Source organism: Bubalus kerabau, chromosome 12, assembly GCF_029407905.1.
Source record: "Bubalus kerabau isolate K-KA32 ecotype Philippines breed swamp buffalo chromosome 12, PCC_UOA_SB_1v2, whole genome shotgun sequence".
Taxonomy (NCBI): Eukaryota; Metazoa; Chordata; class Mammalia; order Artiodactyla; family Bovidae; genus Bubalus; species Bubalus kerabau.
The window spans coordinates 14080289-14099879 of record NC_073635.1 but is presented as its reverse complement, the minus strand read 5'-3'; the positions used below and the strand labels follow the sequence as shown (position 1 = coordinate 14099879).

The window sequence follows — 19591 nt, the reverse complement described above, 5'->3', positions numbered from 1 at the left end:
GCCAATGCAGGAGACGTAAGAGACAAAGGTTCGGTCCCTGGGTTGAGAAGATCCCCTGGAGAAGGGCACGGCAACCCACTCCACTATTCTTGTTTGGAGAATCCCATGGACAGAGGAGCCTGGTGGGCTACAGCCCTTAGGGTCAGACAGAGTCAGACATGACCGAGGTGACTTCGCACACAGTAACTTGTAACAGTCCTTTATGACCGTTTGTATTTCTATGGTGACAGTCTGACTTCTCCTTTTTCATCTCTGATGTTATTGACCTGCGTGCCCTCTCTTTTTTTCTTGATGAGTCTGCCAAAAGGTTTATCAATTTTGTTTATTCAAAGAACTAGCTTTTAGTTTGATCTTTTCTGTTGTTTTTGTAGTCTCTTTCATTTATTTCTGATCTTATTTCTTTCCTCCTACTAGCTTTAGGTTTTGTTTGTTGTTCTTGCTTCCTGATGTAAGACTGTATTGCTATAAACGTCCCTCTTAGAACGGCTTTTGCTGTGTCCCATAGGTTTTGAATCATCGTGCTTTTGTTTTCATTTGCATCTAGGTTTTTTTTTTTTATTTCTTTTTTGATTTCTTCAGTGATCCATTGGTTGTTTAGAAGCATCTTGTTTAGCCTCCACATGACTGTGTTTCCAGCTTCTTTTTTTTGGTAATTGATTCTAATCTTAAGTGCTGTGCTCAGAAAAGATGCTTGATATGATTTCAATTTTCTTAAATTTACTGAGGCTTACTTTGTGCCCAGCATGTGATCAGTCCTAAAGAATGTTCCATGTGCACTTGAGAAGAATGTGTATTCGACTGCTTTTGAATGGAATGCTCTTTAAATATCACTAAGTCCAGTTGGTATAAACGTGTCCTTTAAGGCCTGTACTTCCTTATGGATTTTCTGTCTGGATGATCTGTCCAGTGATGAAACAGGGTGTTAAAAGCCCCCAACCATTATTATGTTGCTATCAGTTTCTCCTTTTATGTCTGTGAATGTTTGCTTTATATATCGAGGTACTCCTATGTTGGGTGCATATATATATATAGTTACAATTGTTGTATCTTCTCTTGGATTGATCCCTTTATTGTTTAATGTAGTGTCCTTCTTTGTCTCTTGTAACATGCTTTTTATTTTAAAGTCTATTTTGTGCAATATGAGTATTCCTACTCTAGCTTTCTTTTGATTTCCATTTGCATGGAATATCTTTTTCCATCCCCTGACAGTCTGCATATGTCTCTAGGTCTGAAGTAGGTCTCTTATAGACAGCATATATATGGGTCTTGTTGTTGTATTTAGCCAGTCTATATCTTTTGGTTGGATCCTTTTATCTATTTACATTTAAGGTAGTTATTGATATGTATGTTCTTACTGCCATTTTGTTAATTGTTTTGGATTTGTTTTTGTAGGTCTTTTTCCTTTTATTCTCATCCTATGATTTGATGGATATCTTTGCTGTTGTGTTGGGATTCATTTTTCTTTTTTGCCTAAAAATATATATTATAGGTTTTTTTACTGGCAGTTACCATGAGGTTTTGATATATAGCATTCTGTGTACACACACACGTATATATACACATACACATGATTATTTTAAGTTGCTGATCTCTTAATTTCAAATGCATTTCAAATATCCTGCATTTGCACTCTCCTCTCCTGTTACTAGTTTAGATATAGTTGCGTGTGGATGATTTCTTTACTGGTGAGCTTTCCCATTTCATAATTTTCTGGTTTCTAGTTGTGGCCTTTTCCTTTCCACCTACTGGAGTTCTTCTAGCATTTCTTGTAGAGCTGGTTTGGTGGTGCTGAGTTCTTTTGGCATTTGCCTGTCTGTACAGCTTTGGATTCCTCTGTCAAATCTGAATGAGTGCCTTGCTGTGTAGAGTTTTCTCAGTTGTAGCTTTTTCCATTCATCACTTTAATTATATCATGCCACTCCCTTCTGACCTGGAGTTTCTGCTGAAAAAAAATTAGCTGATAACCTTATGGGAATTCCCGTGTATGTTACTTGTTGCTTTTCTCTTGTTGACTTAATATTTTTGTCAGTTTGATTAGTATACATCTTGGTGTGTTGTTTGTCCTTAGGTTTATCCTGCCCGGGACTTTCTTACTGGATTTGGGTGACTGTTTCCTTCCCCATGTTAAGGAAGTTTTCAACTATTCTTTCTTTGAATATCTTCTCAGGCCCTAAGCCTTCTGGAACCCCTATCATGCAAACATTAGTACATTTGATGTTGTCCCAGAGATCTCTTAAACTGTCCTCTTTTCATTATTTTTTTTTTCTTAATTTTGTTCTGTGGCAGTGATTTCCATGACTTTCTTCCAGCTTACTTATCCATTCTTTTGCCTCGTTTTTTTCTGCTATTGATTCTACTTTTTTCATCTCAGTTACTGTATTCATCGACTCTTGTTCTTTATATTTTCTAGCTCTTTATTAAAAATGTGTAACTTCTCACTCTGCATGCATTCTTTCCCTGAGTTCTTGGGTCATCCCTACCGTCATTACTCTGAACTCTTTCTTGGGTGGATTGCCTATCTCCAGGTCACTTAGTTGTCCTCCTATGGTTTTATCTTGTTTCTTCATCTGAAACATATTCCTCTACCATCTCACGTTGTCTCAATTTCTAACTGTATACTGTAACAACAACTCAGTCACTCAGTCATGTCCGACTCTTTGTGACCCCATGGACTGCAGCACACCAGGCTTCCCTGTTCTTCACCATATCCGAGTTTACTGAAACTCATGTCCATCAAGTCAGTGATGCATCCAACCATCTCATCCTCTGTCACCCCCTTCTGCCCTCAGTCTTGCCCAGCATCAAGGTCTTTTTCCAATGAGTTGGCTTTTCACATCATTGGAGCTCCAGTTTAGCAGCACATTTTTATGTAAGTGGAAAGTTATGTTTCTCGACTTTGGAGAAGTGGCATTATATAGGGGCTGTCCTTCATGTCCCAGCAGTACACGCCCCCTCTTGTCATCCAAGGGCCAGGGACCAGCTGGTCCCAGGGTAGGCTCTGGTCTGTAGTTCTCTTGCTTCGGGGTGTCTTGCCCCTGTGATGGGTGAGGCTGGTCTAGAGGTTTATCCAGGCTTCCTGATGGAAGAGCTGGTACACACCCGCTGGTGGGTGGGGCTGTGGCAAGGGGCTTGTGCTCAGGAAGTCTTTAGGCAGCCAGTCTGCTGATGGGAGGGGCTGTGTTCCCACCATGCTGGTTGTTTGGCCTGAGGTGTCCCAGCACCAGAGCCTACAGGCGTTTGGGTGGGCCAGGTCTTGGTGGCAGCCCAGGAGAGCTCGCACAGATGAACTGTCCCCAGCACTTCTGCCGCCAGTGTCTGTCCCCACAGTGAGCCCCAACCGCCCCTGCCTCCCCCAGGAGACCCTCCAAGACCAGCAGGAAGGTCTGGCCCAGGCTCTTAGAAAGGCACTGCTTTGGCCCTGGCTCTTGGTGTACACGAGACATTGTGTTGCCCTCCAAGAGCGGAGCTGCTGTTTACCCCAGTCCTGCGGAACTTCTGCACTCAAGCACTCGTGGCTTTCATAACCAAATGCTCTGGGCATGCCGCCTCCTGATGCCAGAACCCAAGGCTAAGGAGTCTGACATAGGGCTCAGAATTCTCACTCTTGTGGGAGACCTTCTGCTGTATATTTCTTCTCCAGTTTGTGGGTCACCCACCCAGGGGGTAATGGGATTTCACTCTATCACACATGCACCCCTCTTACCTTTTTGTTGAGTTTCTTCTTTACATCTTTGGATTAGAATATCTTTTTTGGTAGGTTCAAGTGTTTTTGTTTTTGTTTTTGTTTTTATCAGTGGTGGTTCAGCAATGGGTTGGGATTTTGGTGTGCTTATGTCAGGAAGTGAGCTCACGTTCCTTCTATTCTGCCATCGGCATGATGAATCAACTCTTAATTACTGATTTTTTTTAAACCAGTGCCATATCAATAGGCACAACAGCACCCCTTCACAGTGATGATAATGACATCTAATTGTACATCCATTACAGAACTGCCTTCAGCACTAACAGGGCCACTTCTGGGGCTCTGAGTGATGCAGGATGCCCCAGCAACACTGGCAGGGGTCCTTGTCCAGGTTCTAGAAGCTGTTCTGTGTTCCCTGAATTATGGCTCTCTACCTCTCTCGACTTCCCTGGTGACTCAGATGGTAAAGTGTCTGTCTACAATGAGGGAGACCCGGGTTCAATCCCTGGATTGGAAAGATTCCTTGGAGAAGGAAATGGCATTCCACTGCAGTACTCTTGCCTGGAAAATCCCATGGACAGAGGAGCCTGGTAGGCTACAGTCCAAGGGGTCGCAAAGAGTCGGACACGACTGAGCGACTTCACGTTCACCTCTCTCTTCAAAGTCAGCCACGGCAAGACGGACTTCCTTCTAACCATGCATCCATCTAGTTTGATCCAATGTTTTGTTTTAAATTTTGTATCTGTTATTCATCAAAGATATGTGCTCAGACGCTAAGTTGTGTCCGACTCTTTGCAACCCCATGGCCTGTAGCCCACCAGGCTCCTCTGTCCATGAGATTCTCTCAGCAAGAATACTAGAGTGGGGTGCCCTTTTGTTCTCCAGGGAATCTTCCCGACCCAGGGACTGAACCTGCATCTCTTACGTCTCCTACATTGGCAGGGAGATTTACTACTAGCACCTCATAGGAAGCCCCAGATATTGGCCTATAATTTTTTTGACATTGTCTTTGTCTGATTTTGGTATCAGGTGATGGTGGCTTCCTATAACAACTTTGGGAATATTCCTTCTTCCGTCTGTTGAAAGAGTTTGAGAAGAATCCATGTAGTTCCTTTGTGTGTTTGGTAGAATTCCCATCTGGTCCTGGACTTTTGTTTGCAGGGAGTTTTGTTTTGTTTGTTTGTTTTTTTAATTACAGATTCTATTTCACTTCTAGTGATCTAGCTGTTCAAAATATCTATTGATTCAGTTTTGGTGGGTTGTATAGTTTCTAGAAACTTATCCATTTCTTATAGGTTGTCCAACTTGTTGGCATATAATTATTCCTAGTATTCTCTTACATTTTTGTATTCTGTGGTATCAGTTGTTTGGTCTCTCTTAATTGTTAACTGGGAAGTATCCAAGGTGGCGCTATTGGTAAAGAACCCACCTACCAATGCAGGAGACATAAGAGAGGCGGGTTCGATCCCTGGGTCAGCAAGATCCCCTGGAGAGTCCCCATGGACAGAGGAACCTGGCAGACTACAGTCCACCGGGTCACAAAGAAGTTGGACACAACTGAAGCAACTTAGGACACACACAGTATCTACACAGTGATTGTACCATGAAAACATAATGTCTTATTTGCTGAGCACTTCTGAATGTCCAAAGCTGTGCTAAGCCTGTAGTCTTCACACATCCTTACTGAATGCTGTTATCCCCCTTTCTGTGACTTACGGAGACTATCTTGGTAGGGCCATTTTTAGCTCATAACAATAGTATGATACAAAATTTAAACAGAAATTCAGGATCCCAGTCAACTTTCTATCTGAGATCCCAATATATATATATATGGCATGGATTAGGATGCAAACACAGGAAAATAAGAGCAATGCCTGTGTTAGAGTAGAAAGATTGTGGTTGTTCCAATCTTTAAGAAAAAATGAATTATTGGTATAAAAATATATGTAATAAAAATTGGGAGAAGAAAAAAAATTGCATTTAAAAAACCTACCTGGGTTTTATGACTAGACATTGAGGCTTTTATTGCTGTGGGTGCTGAGTTTCATTTTTATTCCTAAAGCTATGTGGTCTTCTGGTCCCTGTGAAAGTTAACAGAAGGAAGTTAGGGTGACGGGACATCTACCCACCCGTCTTCTGGTCCTCACCGAGCCAGACAGCAGAGCTGCCCTTTGGATCAGAGGACTGTGGTTCTCCAGAAGTGGTGATCAGTTTGCTCTGAGCCATCTTAAATCTTACCCCATCTCCTTTTTAGATCAAGGCAGGGCTGCTCAGACATCACGCTGCCAGTAAGGCAGTCATCCATATGAAGAGTGAACCTGGAACTTTCCACCTGCTTATCTCATGCCCCTCTCCTAACAGCTGCCCAGGAAACGATGCAGCGAATCACTCTCAGCCCTTTATCTCGCGCTCCTTCTGTAAAGACCTTACTTAACAGCCAAGCGGAAAACCGCACGCTTGTCTCATTTGGGAAAGCGCGTCCTTACTCAGCCCCCTGCCTCCTGTAAGATGAGTTCCCCTCCCAAAAGTGACTTTTCTTCCTTTCTAACAGATATCTGCAAACGAAATCGAAATGCTTTTGATGAGGTTGCCACGCATGTTTAAGCAGGAATTCACAGGCGTGGGAGCAACACTGGAAAAAAGGTGGAAGTTGTGTGCCTTCGAAGGAATTAAAACTACCTAACTGTGAAGAGCGATGAAATCTCTGGACGAAACCGCCTGAACCCGGCCAGGGCTGCGCCGCGTGAGCCCAGGAGGTTTGGGGCAGGTCCAACGCGGGACCTTCATGGAGCCGTCAGAGCCTGACTGTAGTTACATCCGTGGCGTTCTCTTGTGAGTGGAAATGTAATTGTGTACCAGTTCCCTAAAACAAAGCTTCATACTGTGACAGATCTGTTTGCTATGAAAACCAATGATTCCACAGTCATAGTGATGGCAGAACCCTAAAATATGCTACATTTGAGACTAGCTCACCAAGCAGACTATTTAAATAATGGTGTAGCAATGGTCGTTGCTAGGCTACAAAGCTGTATATGTAATGTATAGCTGAAATCATTCAATGACATTTTCCTGAAAGTCTTTCTGTTTTAGTAAAAAAAAAAAAGAAGAAAGAAAAAAAGTAATTTTACAGTAAGGAAAAAGAATCATACCAAAAGAAAACTTGAATATGTGTCTGAACAATTATTGTATTTTGTAAATTAAGTTATATGCTGTTCTAGGGACTTTTGCCTTATTGAAGAGGCAGAAAATGTGATGGGACTCCTTGAGAATGCTTTACCAAGAATATTATTTTTCTAATGTAACAATCCTCCATCATACATTCTTTTAACATGGACTGCATAATGATTTTCATAAAATGTAAATAAAAGACAAACTAGTGCTCCTGTCTTGTACTTGGTATGTAACATTCAGGTTTATGCATCAAAATAAACATTCAGTAAATATTGCTGTTACAAATTTTATAGCAAAGATATTAATTTTTTTCAATAAATATGACTTCTACCATATTGGTTTTGCAAATTATTCTTTGATATATTTTAAGAAATATTTTTCACATTATTCAATCCCATCTCATGGCCCATTATTTTTAAATTATTAAATAAATGCATAAGTGACATGAAGCGACAAAACATTTCAGACAGCAATATATAAAAATCATAAAGTAGAAAGTACTCAGAAAAGATTATATAGCGTTAAAATGGGTATTATTTTCAAATAATACCAAGATATGACAGCCAAATATAATCAACATAAATTTTATGTTTGTTTTGTGTCCTCATGCATATAAAAAAGTAGCCAGTTACTATTATTAATTCCTGGGTTTATTTGTATGTTTTCCAGAAAACATACAAGTTAGAAAAAGAATTAAAAAATTCACACATCAACAATTTAGAGAAAATTTAGGTTTGCCTTCTTTAAATGTAAGTAGAATACAGCTTTCAGTTGTGTTTCCCTCCTGTTTCCTTACATGAGAATCACAAAAAAAACAAGTATTCAAGATACTGATTGATTTTAAATGAAACAACATTTTTTAGGAAGACAGCTGAACAGTGAATGTTATTTAAAATTCCAAAAAGACATTCATAATTTCCTACTGGACATTATTGTCCTCCGGCTCTTTTTATTGAGTTCTGATAAATTAAGATTCTTATTCATGCCTCGCATAAATATCTACACATATGTTATATTCAGGCTCAGTGCTAACACCATGAATATGTAGCTGAACAAGAAAGGAACACCCCCCCACCCCAACCAACGAACTCAGAGGTCAATGGGGAAAAGAAATTTTCCCAAAAGTGTCTATATGATGTGAACCATGTGACAGGAAAGATTTGATAATGGAGCCATGATCCAACCTAAATATCAATGTCATATTAATGCTGAAACACTTGAGGTCTCCACTGCCATCTGTGAATGCCCACCATCACCCTCATCCTGACATGTTTAGGTCAGGAGACGAATAAGGATACAACAATCCGAAAGGGGACCCTTATTTACAGATAAGGTTACCATAAAATAGAAGACCTAAGAGGCTCACCTGAAAAAGAACTAGAAGAGACGAATTCAGTCAAGTGGCAGTTAAAGACAACGTCTAGTAGGGGCCCAAAGGAAAGTACCATAATCTAGACCGTCTGCAAGCTGAAACCTGGTCAGCGTTTTCAAGTGTGCATTCATACTTTCAAGTATCGCCCGCAGTCACTGTAGCCTGAGGACACACTGCACAGGGCAGACCCCAACTTACGGCTTCTGCTCAGGAGAAGGAGTTGGCATGACCTTATGTTAGATCTGAGATAAGACACTGCTTTCTAACTTCAATTATGTGAATAACTTATTTTTGCCAGGAAAAAAAAAGAAAACTTCTGAATTATTTCACACACATGCTGGTTTCAGATAGGACTTTAGAGGTCACCTGGGGAAGGAAATGGCGTTGGTACCTCTGAGGGGCGTCTTCCTATCACCCCGTCCTCCCCAATCCTCGGGATAATCCTATTAAAAAGGACAGTGTTATTGTCCTCATTTGTCACACAAGGAGAAGGAGGCTCACACGTGCTAACAATCTGGCCAAATTTGCACAGTTAGACAACTCTGAATACGAGGTTTGAAACCAGGACCCAATGACTCCAAAACACATTGCTCTTTTTACTATGCCACGCTTCTCAGTCTGTCCCCACTCCTCCCATGAGCTCAGTGGTCACCCAGGGCCTTCAGACCACCGCTTTTGCTCTCCTTTATTCTCCATCCCCTGTACATGCATACAGGTGGGAAGACCCTTCTCTCCTAAACTCACCCAGTAACAAATCATCGTTCTTGGATTCTGAGAAGCAAAATGTTGAAAGTTTGGAAATCTTGTTACCTGGCCCCGATGGGTCTTTCTGGATTGCTTTCTCACTCCTCCCCTAAATAAGACTAGTAAGTTTTTGTCTTTTGGCTTTTGTTTGTATCTATCTAACCAAAGGGAATACTTAACCTGAATCCGCCTTCCAATACAGGTGATGTAAGAAATGCAGGTTCGATCCCTGGGTCAGGAAGATCCTCTGGAGAAGGAAATGGCAACCCACTCCAGTATTCTTGCCTGGAGAATCCCATGCACAGAGGAGCCTGGCGGGCTACAGTCCACGGAGTAGACTGTAGAGGTGGACACGACTGAAGTGACTGAGTCTGTATGCATGCACTACTTGTCACAATTCTACACAGCTTTAAGAGGAAACACAAAGCCTCTCCTCAGCCATAAAACATTTCTCCATCCCCCAGAAGTCGCTTCTCCTGCCTCTGTGTGACCATCATGCCATGTGGACGATTTCTTGAGGCACTTAATCCCCAGCAGTCTTTGCCTTATCTCCCCATTAGGTCACAGGCTCTTTGAGGGATCCAAGCCTGTCTCATTTACTTTGAATATTTCTCAAAGTGATGTTACTTATAAATATTTAGAACGCAAGACAGAGAAAGAACCAAGATGTTTTTCTGCCACCAGAGATCAGTTTGCTTAGACACAAAAGAAAAAAATTACAAAATATTTTAAAAGGCTGCATATATTTTAGATCCGAGATTCCAAGACAGAAAATGTGAGCAATAATATACTGTATGCTATGGAAATACAAGAAGCAACCCAATTCCTTCTTAAGGTTGAAACCCAGATTGATTAGCAACTCTTTGATGAAGCCCTGGTCTCCAGGATCCTCTCCTGGTTCCCACCATTACCACAGTATGTTCCCACTGCGGCCCGAGTTATGTATTGTAACCCTGTCTCTCCCACGTCCTGCAGGCTGTAGACCTCCCTTACTCAGCCCTCTACGCCTGCAGACCGACATGACATACCATGACTTCTAGGCATTTATCGACTGAATGGACCCAATAAATGAAAGAAAAGCCCGCACAGGAATTTTCTGAATCAAATCATATTGAGGTATTAGGCCCAATACAGAATAAAGGCCAGAACGTTCTTCTTCTCAGCTGTAAGATCCTGGCAGAAGTCTTCTTTTTTAACACATTATTGACCAGCGACATTTTAATACATCTTTTGGTACACCTGAATGTTACTGACTGTACACATTTAAATATTCACTTACATAACAAATTACCACAGGCATTAGTTTCTGCAAAAATCCCCTGTACGTGCATACATGTAATATGGCAGGAATATGTTAAAATTTTTTATTGTGGGAAAATACACATAACGTTTATACTTCTAACCATTCATAATTGTATAAATCAGTGGCATTAAACACATTCAGAGTGGTGGCACAGATAGTCACCACTGTATGACTTTTTCATCATCCTCAACAAAAATGTTAATACACCCATTAAACAATAACTCCCTATCCCCCTTCCTTCCAGCCCCTGGTAGCCTCTCTTCTACGTTATGTCTCTTTGAATGTACCTAGTCTCACGTATTTCACCTAGCTGAATGTCTTCCAGATTCATCCATAGCATGTGTCAGAATTTCATTCCTTTCTGAGGCTGAATAATACTTTGTTGTGTGAGAACTCTTCTTGCTGGCTTAAGTACCTGTTATCTACTGCAGCAAGGAAAAGTCCCTTGTCTACGTTTGAAAGTACTTAAGTACTTTTAGTAAATACCACATCAAAAACAACATTTGCAAGTGTAGAGAAGTTTGCTTCCATCTAGATAAACCTCATTTTCATTGAGGGTGATAAAAATGAAATGACAAAAGTAGAAAATGTTGGCAGTAATTGTGTAGAAAAAGACTGTTTCAACACATATCCATGCAACAAATGTGATATGTGACGAGTTATTTTCTCTTGCTAAGGGTTGGAGATGTTTCACTTTGAGGGTTTTTTTTTTTTTAATCCATTTTCTAAAAATGGATGCTGTGTTTGTTTCACTCAATAAAAGACATTTTATCCCAAAACCGTAAGAACTACTTTACCATAATACTCATAGTTTCTCCTCATAAACTGAGAAAATAAAGAGATGTTAGAGTCCTAAAATCTTATAGCTTGGCTCACTTTATGTCAACATGGTAAAAGGTTCACATGTATATTCAATCAGTCTGTCATTAGTATCTGAATAAACTACAACTTTCACAAGCAGCATACCAAACATAAACATTTCAGAGTTAAACAACTTATTATGAATGTGTTTATATATTAGATCACTAAAAAATTTGTGTTTCTAGTTCCACCAACTCCAGTTCCCCTCTTCTGCTCTCAGAAAGTGGATCGTCTTTGAAAAATGTCTGGGCTTCAAACACCTGACCGTTTCTCATACTAGGAGAGTGTTGAGTCTGTGTGGAGTCGAGTCCAGCCCCAGCCCCGTTACTTAACCCCAGGGAGGTGCTAGCCCCACATTCGTGATACAGTAATGTTAACACCTATGTCAGAGGATCACGGTGATTGATTCAGTAAGACAGCATGCATAAAGCACCCAGATCGGAGCCAGGGAGACTGAAGTCACTGGTTTCTTCAAAAACTGAACTTTAGGGTGACCCTGTGGCTCAGTGGTAAAGAATCCGCCTGCCAATGCAGAAGCCACGGGTTCGATCTCTGATCAGGGAAGATTCCACACGCCATGGAGCAACTAAGCCCGTGGGCCACAACTACTGAGCCTGTTCTCCGGAGGCCAGGAGCCACAACTACCAAGCCTGTGTGCTGCCGCTGCCGCAGCCTGCGTGCCCTGGCGCCCGCCTCGCAACGGAAGAAGCCACTGCAACGCAAAGCCTGCACACCGCAACTACAGAGTAGCCCCCAGTCGCTGCAAGTAGAGAGAAGCCCACGCAGCAGCGAAGACCCAGATCAGATCAGATCAGATCAGTCGCTCAGTCGTGTCCGACTCTTTGCGACCCCATGAATCTCAGCACGCCAGGCCTCCCTGTCCATCACCAACTCCCGGAGTTCACTCAGACTCACGTCCATCGAGTCAGTGATGCCATCCAGCCATCTCATCCTCTGTCATACCCAGCACAGCCTAAATACATTTTAATTTTTTTTAAAAGCTTGCCCCGGTTTAAAACACAGAACACAGAAACTTTAGATACATCATCCCAGGCAAAGTAGGCAAGCCCCTTTCCCTGCTGTCTGTCTATTCCTGCCCTTAGGGATAACCAGCCAATAATATGTTTCTAAATATAAGAATAAAATAAGACAAATAATAGTATAAAACAGATATAATCATCATCCCCACAAATAGTCTATTAAATATGTACAAATGTAAAATCAACATAAGGAAAATAATTGGAACTCGGGGATTCTCCAGTACTCTGGCCTAGAAAATCCCATGGATGGAGGAGCCTGGTAGGCTGCAGTCCACGGGGTCACAAAGAGTCGGACATGACTGAGCGACTTCACTTTCACTTTTCATTTTCCTGCATTGGAGAAGGAAATGGCAACCCACTCCAGTGTTCTTGCCTGGAGAATCTCAGGGACGGGGGAGCCTGGTGGGCTCCTGTCTATGGGGTCACACAGAGTCGGACACGACTGAAGTGACCTAGCAGCAGCAGCCTGCGAAGAAAGGAGCTCAGTCACGTTCAACTCTTTGTGACCCCATGGACTGTATCCCATCAGGCTCCTCAGTCCATGGAAGTCTCTGGGCAAGAATACTGGAGTGTGTAGCCACTCCCTTCTCCAGGGTATCTTACTGACCCCGGGATCAAACCCAAGTCTCCTGCATTGCAGGCAGATTTTATACCATCTCAACAACCAGGGAAGCCCCCTAACCTGCCAAGACTTTGCAATGCTTATATGCAAATCGGCAGTCATCATCACAGTGACCCTCAGCCAGGAGAAAATCTAGAACCAGAATTCTTTGTAGCAACTCCCTTTTTACTTATTTGGTTTATTTCCAACAAACAGTAATCAGGGTCATATACATTCAACTGTGAAGACATTGTATGGCTCTGGACAGCTGCCATTTTGAACGATGATCAACTAGGTATACAGTATGCAAGGATTAAATAAAGTATTAATTATGTTCTCTTTAACCCAGCAGAAACATGGTCAAGAAAAATTATAGCTGTAGCTGGAACATGCCATAGTATTATTTTAAGAGAACATACACATCTATTATAGTTGCTGAGAGAGTCAAAGTAAAGGACTCCAGTAAATCTAGTAATTACAGACGAGTTGTGTTAATAAAATTAGCTGTTCGGGCCCAAAATTTTAACTCTCTTTGCCTGCTCTCAGAACCATGGAGATACACAAACAATAAAGCTGAGACGTTTCAACTGCCCATTTCACCTCTTACATAATGTACATATATCGTACAGGGCCATGTAATGGAACGTTCTTACTTCGTGGGAAAAACAGACTCATAAAAAGAAATTGCAAACGTTTTACAGTAGAAAATGGTACTTTTCTAGACAAAGCAAGAAAGTGGTTAATGTACAACAGAAAGTGCATTGCAGGTAATGAAATGCATTTTTTTGTCTAGCAAATGTATTTATTGTGTGTTGAAAATTGTAATATCTTCCCCTGCATGAAGAAATTCCTATATAAAGCTCATTTGTTGTTGTAGGGAGTAAAAACTCTTTTTCTTGTTTACTAAAGCAGTCTGTCTTAATATCAAACCCGAGACTGTCAAGTTCACTTAAGAAGAGCTACGTGTAGATAAGAATAGGACTGAAGCAGAAACCAGAATATTCCATTTCATCTGCTTTTCATATCTGAGTGAGTGCTATGCAACCCACCACATCTGGTAGCAATCTCTTTTCAGAAAGCATTCTTCTCTTCAAAAGAAAAAGCTAAAAATTGGTCAATTTGAGGCTCTCATCAATAAATAAATCTTTTGCCTTTGAATATGTTTATGCATAAGTGAGGGTTTGTCTCTCGTATTTTTTTGAGATAGAATGTGAAATATGGGCTGGCAAGTCAAACACTGTCTTCAGATGGTGATAATATATGAACGCCATTGTGGGTCGTTTATTAAACAGACATTGATTGTTACGTCAAATCAACATATCATGTATCATTTTTATGACTTACAATCACAGTAAATCAAGTTTCAAATAGGAAGTGCTATGAATTCTTAGGATAATTGTCACTTCCTAAGGCTGGGCAAGCAGCTGGGAGGGACTTTGCACCTCAGTATCTGTTCCTTGAGGGCTCCCCCAATGGCTCAGTGGTAAAAGAATCCGCTTGCAATGCAGGAGACGTGGGTTCAATCCCTGGGTTGGGAAGATCCACTGGAGAAAGGAAATGAGAACCCAATTCCAGTATTCTTGCCTGGAAAATTCCAATCCATGGGGTTTGCAAAAGAGTCAGACACAGATGGGTGACTAAACAACACCAACATCTGTTCCTTGAGCAGATAAAGGTAACTTTGGTTCAATGTCCATCAAAGAAAAGGCTGTGTGGTGCTATATGCAAGCAAACTGGGTGGCAGAGAACAGACAGCGAAATCTAGACGATGCCAACCTAGAGTCAAGTATTTTATATCGCTTACTTCTACGGGCTGATAAAGGAGGAGCCTCCAGTTTTTAGCTCATGGAAGGGGTAGGTCACCTGGTCAGAAGCAGTACAGCGAGATTCCATTTTTCTGGAATCATTTCAAGTGAATGATCACAGGAGAGGGACTTGATCTCTGAAATAGGGATGATAGGAACAACCTGTCTCATAGTCTTCCTGTGATTCTTCCCATTATCCGGGACTTACTAGGTCATCTAAGCGCACAGAACTTAGCAGCCGTTTTCCATCTCATGGCCTCCACAGTCCACTGCCAGTTGGAAAGAATCTCCCCTCAGAGGTCACCACTAACACATCAAGTGGCTTCAGCTTCCTGATTCCTCCCTGGAATAACAGATGCCTTAACACAGCATAACAGGAAATCTCCTGCAGTCCCAAGAGACTGGTGGACTGCGAGGAGCTAGATCTAGGCCTTCTGAAGAACTCTGCATTCCCGTGGTCTCAATGGGAGGTTTTAGGGACTCCAGAAATCAACGAAGAACCAGTAAAGTTCCTAACTCAAACCAGACCTCTTGGAAGGCAGTCTTGGCAAAGACAAACCTGGTGTGTTTTTTCAAATATAAAATATTCCAAAGGAAACAGGACAACATCCCGATTTTGGGACTGAGAAAGGACTGGATGTCTTATCCCTGGTCCTTGACCTCCAATAAGAAGGGGACATTTTGGTGGGAGAATCAGAGGAATAAAATCTCTCTTGTGCTTCTCTGCTTCATATCACTTTATGTAATGGCAAAAGGGATGTTTTAGCTCCTATTTCTCCAGCATCCAGGTTTAAGGGACAACGTGGAGGAGGTGGGGAGAAGGGGTAAGGAAACGTTCATTACTGCCAGAAGATTCTCAAACTTGGAAGCACTCAACTCCCGCTTTGTTCTCATTAACTCTTTGGACTCCTGTTTCCTTTGTTCCCATAAGACTTTGTCCTGTCACTGTCTCATGATTTATCAGATCAAGTACAGTGGTATTTTTTTTTAATAAGCTGGGAAGGAGCACCCACCACTGTGCATATATACAGGCACAAATGCACATGTGCACAGATGTGTATTAGTCACATACTAATAAAACTTCACACAGATATGCACACATCATACAAATGCATCTTTATGTAGCCACATTTACACATATACGCTGACACTCAAACATCTCTGCTACTGGTCATCATTTTTGCCCCCTCAAGTGCTTCCCTCTTCTATCAGCTATTCACTCTTCCCAGGAGGATGATTCACTTAGAGGACAAATAAGAGAAGGTGCCACTAACCCCTCTGCTGCTGCCAAGTCATTTCAGTCGTGTCCGACGCTGTGCGACCCCATAGACGGCAGCCACCAGGCTCCGCCATCCCTGGGATTCTCCAGGCAAAAACACTGGAGTGGGTTGCCATTTCCTTCTCCAATGCATGAAAGTGGAAAGTGAAAGTGAAGTTGCTCAGTCGTGTCTGACTCTTCGTGACCCCATGGACTGCAGCCCACCAGGCTCCTCCGTCCATGGGATTCTCCAGGCAAGAGTACTGGAGTGGGGTGCCATTGCCTTCTTCAACTAACCCCTCTAGGTGATATTAGGAAGTATATGAAACATGCCTTTAAAAGATGATACTGGCCAAAAAATAATAATAATAATAATGTAGGTGGGTTTACAAAAAAAATTTACAAAAGAGTCAGAAAAGGCAAGAAAACTGAGCTAGCTAACCCATGAGGACATCAAGGAGCTCTGCTCCAGAGAGGCAATGGAGCAAGGTTCTTATATATACTGCAACAATTCCTATAGCAAATGAAGACTATCAACTATTCAATGGCTCTCCTGTATCTACCCCTCCTTCCTTGTAATTTTGTAATCTCCTCCCACTTCAACTCTGGACTTGGTCATTTTGCCCTGCTTTTTGGCCGAAGAAATATTAGCAGAAGCTTGACCAGCACCTGCACGTCTCTGCCTGCTCTCTTGCCTGACTGGGTTTGTGCACTCTTGCCACGGCTATGAGAACACAGCGGGCTAGCTAGAACACAGGATGAATAATGTATGTAATCAAGAGAACGTATCAGAGACAAGTACACTTCAGCCTAATGTGAATCAGCACATTTGCGAGCTAATTAAATGGCTGTTTTAAGCCACTGAATTTTGGGGTGACTTGTTATGCAGCATTATTTGTGGCAACAGATAACTGACACAGAAACTGTGATTTAGAATTAGGGTGCTGTTATAACAAAAGAGTAAAAAATGAGACAGTGTCTTTGAGACCAAGAAATGGGCAGAAGCGGGAAAAGTAATAAGAAAATGGCTATAGAAGGATGGAAAAAATAGCAACATTGGTTATGCAGTAGCCAAAAAAACTGGTAATACTGCCATTTGTTAATTCAGAAGAGAAGAAATGTACCTACTGAACTTGGGGATTTGAGTAATAACATATCTAGGCAGAACCCTGAAAGTACCAGTGGCTCTTGCTACCCACGTGTCAACGAGGTTCCTACGAGAAATCAGAAGGGTTTGAGAAATAATCGAGGGACTTCCCTGGTGGTGCAGTGGTTAAGAATCCACCTGCCAATTCAGGGAACACAGGTTCGACCCCTGGTCCAAGATCCCACATGCCACAGAGCAACTAAGCCCGTGCACAACTGCTGAGCCTGCGTGCTGCACCGAAACCCGTGTGCGCGTGTCTGGCCTGGGCTTCGCTGTAAGAGAAGCTACCTCAATGAGGAGCCCGCCCACCGCAAAGGAGAGGATCTCCCACTCACCACAGCTAGAGAAAGCCCGTGCCCAGCAACAAAGACCCAGCATGGCCAGAAAAATAAACAAAACAAGTTTAAAGGGGCTACAGAAGAAAGGTAACTTCTTGGTTGGAAAACAATCTCTTGTCTCTTCAGTCAGCAAAAGATTCTCCAAGTAAAATAACGCCTGGGGCAAGAAGCCAAACAAACATTTAAGACCTTTTATTATGACCTCTGAAAGAAACAGAACCTCGAAGAACCTCTAAGCTAGACAAAAGGACTGGTAGGAGTCTTCAAAGCATTGCCCCCACAGAAACCTCACTTGCCCAAACAGTAATTATGTCTAGACAGAGCTCTAGCTCTAAAAGAATTGTAGGTATTGCTTTCGGCTCATCAGATTTGTAAGAAACCCACAAAAACATTGAGGGCACTATATTGGCAAGAGTTCTACCAATTTATCCTAAAAAAAAACCTGACTGTTGAAAAAGTAACAAAATCCCTAGGTTCCTCATTTTCACAAAGAAAAAGCAGGGCGAGAAAACTGTTCAAAGCACAAAGAGGTAACGAAGGAGAGAGGACCAGCAAGCCATCCCAGACAGTAGCGCAGAGAGCCACAGAAGACAATGGACTGCAGAGGCGCCCTCGGAGCAGCGCTGAGGCCCGGTCAAAGAACGTTCGCCTTCTCTGGGACAGGCGCTCCTGGCAGCATTCACAGGACTGGATTTCAGAACTGGTGTGAACTGCTGCCTCATGTAATTTCCATTCATCTTGTGAATGGGATTGTCTGCTATAACTACCCTGTCCTTCCTTACCCTAGTGTATAAGATTTGGGATAAAATAGCTTACCCTTTTCATTCATAGGGCTTTTTGTCACAAAGAATTTATATCCAGGAGCCACATTGGAACATGTTATTCATTTTGAGACCCTGGAACTTGAGCCTGATGCTGTGATTAAATGACATCATCGGGGCTCTTGGGAGGAAGGGGTAAGTGTATTATGCACGTATGAATAAAATGAGCAGTTGAGATCAGTGTAGACATTTCACTTCTGTACCAGTTTCCATTCCAATTTCCATGTCAGTTTTCTCCTGTCACACATTAATGGTGATCACAGGTCTGCAGGTGTGTGATTTAAGTTGGGAATTTCTCCTGATCTTGACTGGGCTCACTTGCTTTTTATGGGGGGGTGGGGGCGGGACACTGTGCCACACACACAGTTTGTGGGATCTTAGTTCCCCAACCAGTGATCGATTCCCCAGGTTTCTAGTAGTGGAAGCATGGCGTCCTAACCACTGGACCACCAGGGAATTCCCTGACTTGCATGTTTTTTTAAGTCAACTAGCTAATGGCTGGGATCATGTTTCTGGTGGTAATTGGCTTGAAGCAAGCATGTCTCAATGACCTCAGCTGTGACAGATCCACTCTCCGTAAGTCTCATCCTTCCATCAGAGCAGCCCTAGCATACGCTCACGATGACGAAGAAGCAAGAGAAGAGTGTGACCGATGTCTTCATTATAAAGAGCAGCAAGACAGAAAGCCTGAATGCACAAAGACTTTCCAGGTCTCTTATTTTCATCACACTTCAGTTCAGTGGCTCAGTCATGTCCGAATCTTTGCAACCCCATGGACTGCAGCACACCAGGCTTCCCTGTCCACCACCAACTCCCAGAGCTTGCTCAAACTCATGTCCATTGAGTTGGTGATGCCATCCAACCATCTCATCCTCTGTCATCCCCTTCTCCTGCCTCCAATCTTTCCCAGCATCAGGGTCTTTTCCAATGAGTCAGTTGTTCACATCAGGTGGCCAAAGTATTGGAGTTTCAGATTCAGCATCAGCCCTTCCAATGAATCTTCAGGACTGATTTCCTTTGCTAAACACCAGTTGGCCAAAATAAGTCACATGACTGAGCCCAGAAACCAGGAGTAGGGGATCAATGCAATCAACCTACCATAATTCCAAAACTATCTTCCATAAAAACTAGTGTTCCAGAAGATGTTATGAGATATTCCACTAAAAATAAAGACTTCTATGTTTGCAAATTTGTGAAATGCTATTTATTATATCCTTTTGGTGAGTCACTGTACTTACTAACCTATAAAAGGCTCTGAGAATTCCTGTGTCTGTTTACCTTGGTTTAACTGGTGTCTCACACATACATTTAGCCAGGAAACACATTAGAGAAAAATTGCTGAAGATACCTTGCAGAACAAGTGTTTCTCGAATCACATTCTGAGAAGCACTGGTCTAAGTTATGAAAATCTGTAATGACTGCATTACAGGAGCGAGCTTTAGGAGACC

At 42.2% G+C, this 19591-nt stretch overlaps 1 protein-coding gene and 1 long non-coding RNA gene across 2 annotated transcripts in view; one reads left to right on the top strand and one right to left on the bottom strand.

Annotated features, from left to right (window-relative positions):
* ENOX1 (ecto-NOX disulfide-thiol exchanger 1) overlaps window positions 1-7186 on the top strand; it is a 340778-nt gene extending 333592 nt beyond the window's left edge. Inside the window, exon 15 of the mRNA XM_055541998.1 lies at window positions 6234-7186. Within this exon, the coding sequence (XP_055397973.1) occupies window positions 6234-6365 (132 nt within the window). The 3' untranslated portion in view covers window positions 6366-7186. The remainder of the gene's footprint in view (window positions 1-6233) is intronic.
* Window positions 1-19591, bottom strand: part of LOC129624306 (uncharacterized) — a 58361-nt gene that overhangs the window by 6193 nt on the left and 32577 nt on the right. Inside the window, exon 2 of the long non-coding RNA XR_008700873.1 lies at window positions 5676-5763. This is a non-coding gene — a long non-coding RNA (uncharacterized LOC129624306). The remainder of the gene's footprint in view (window positions 1-5675; window positions 5764-19591) is intronic.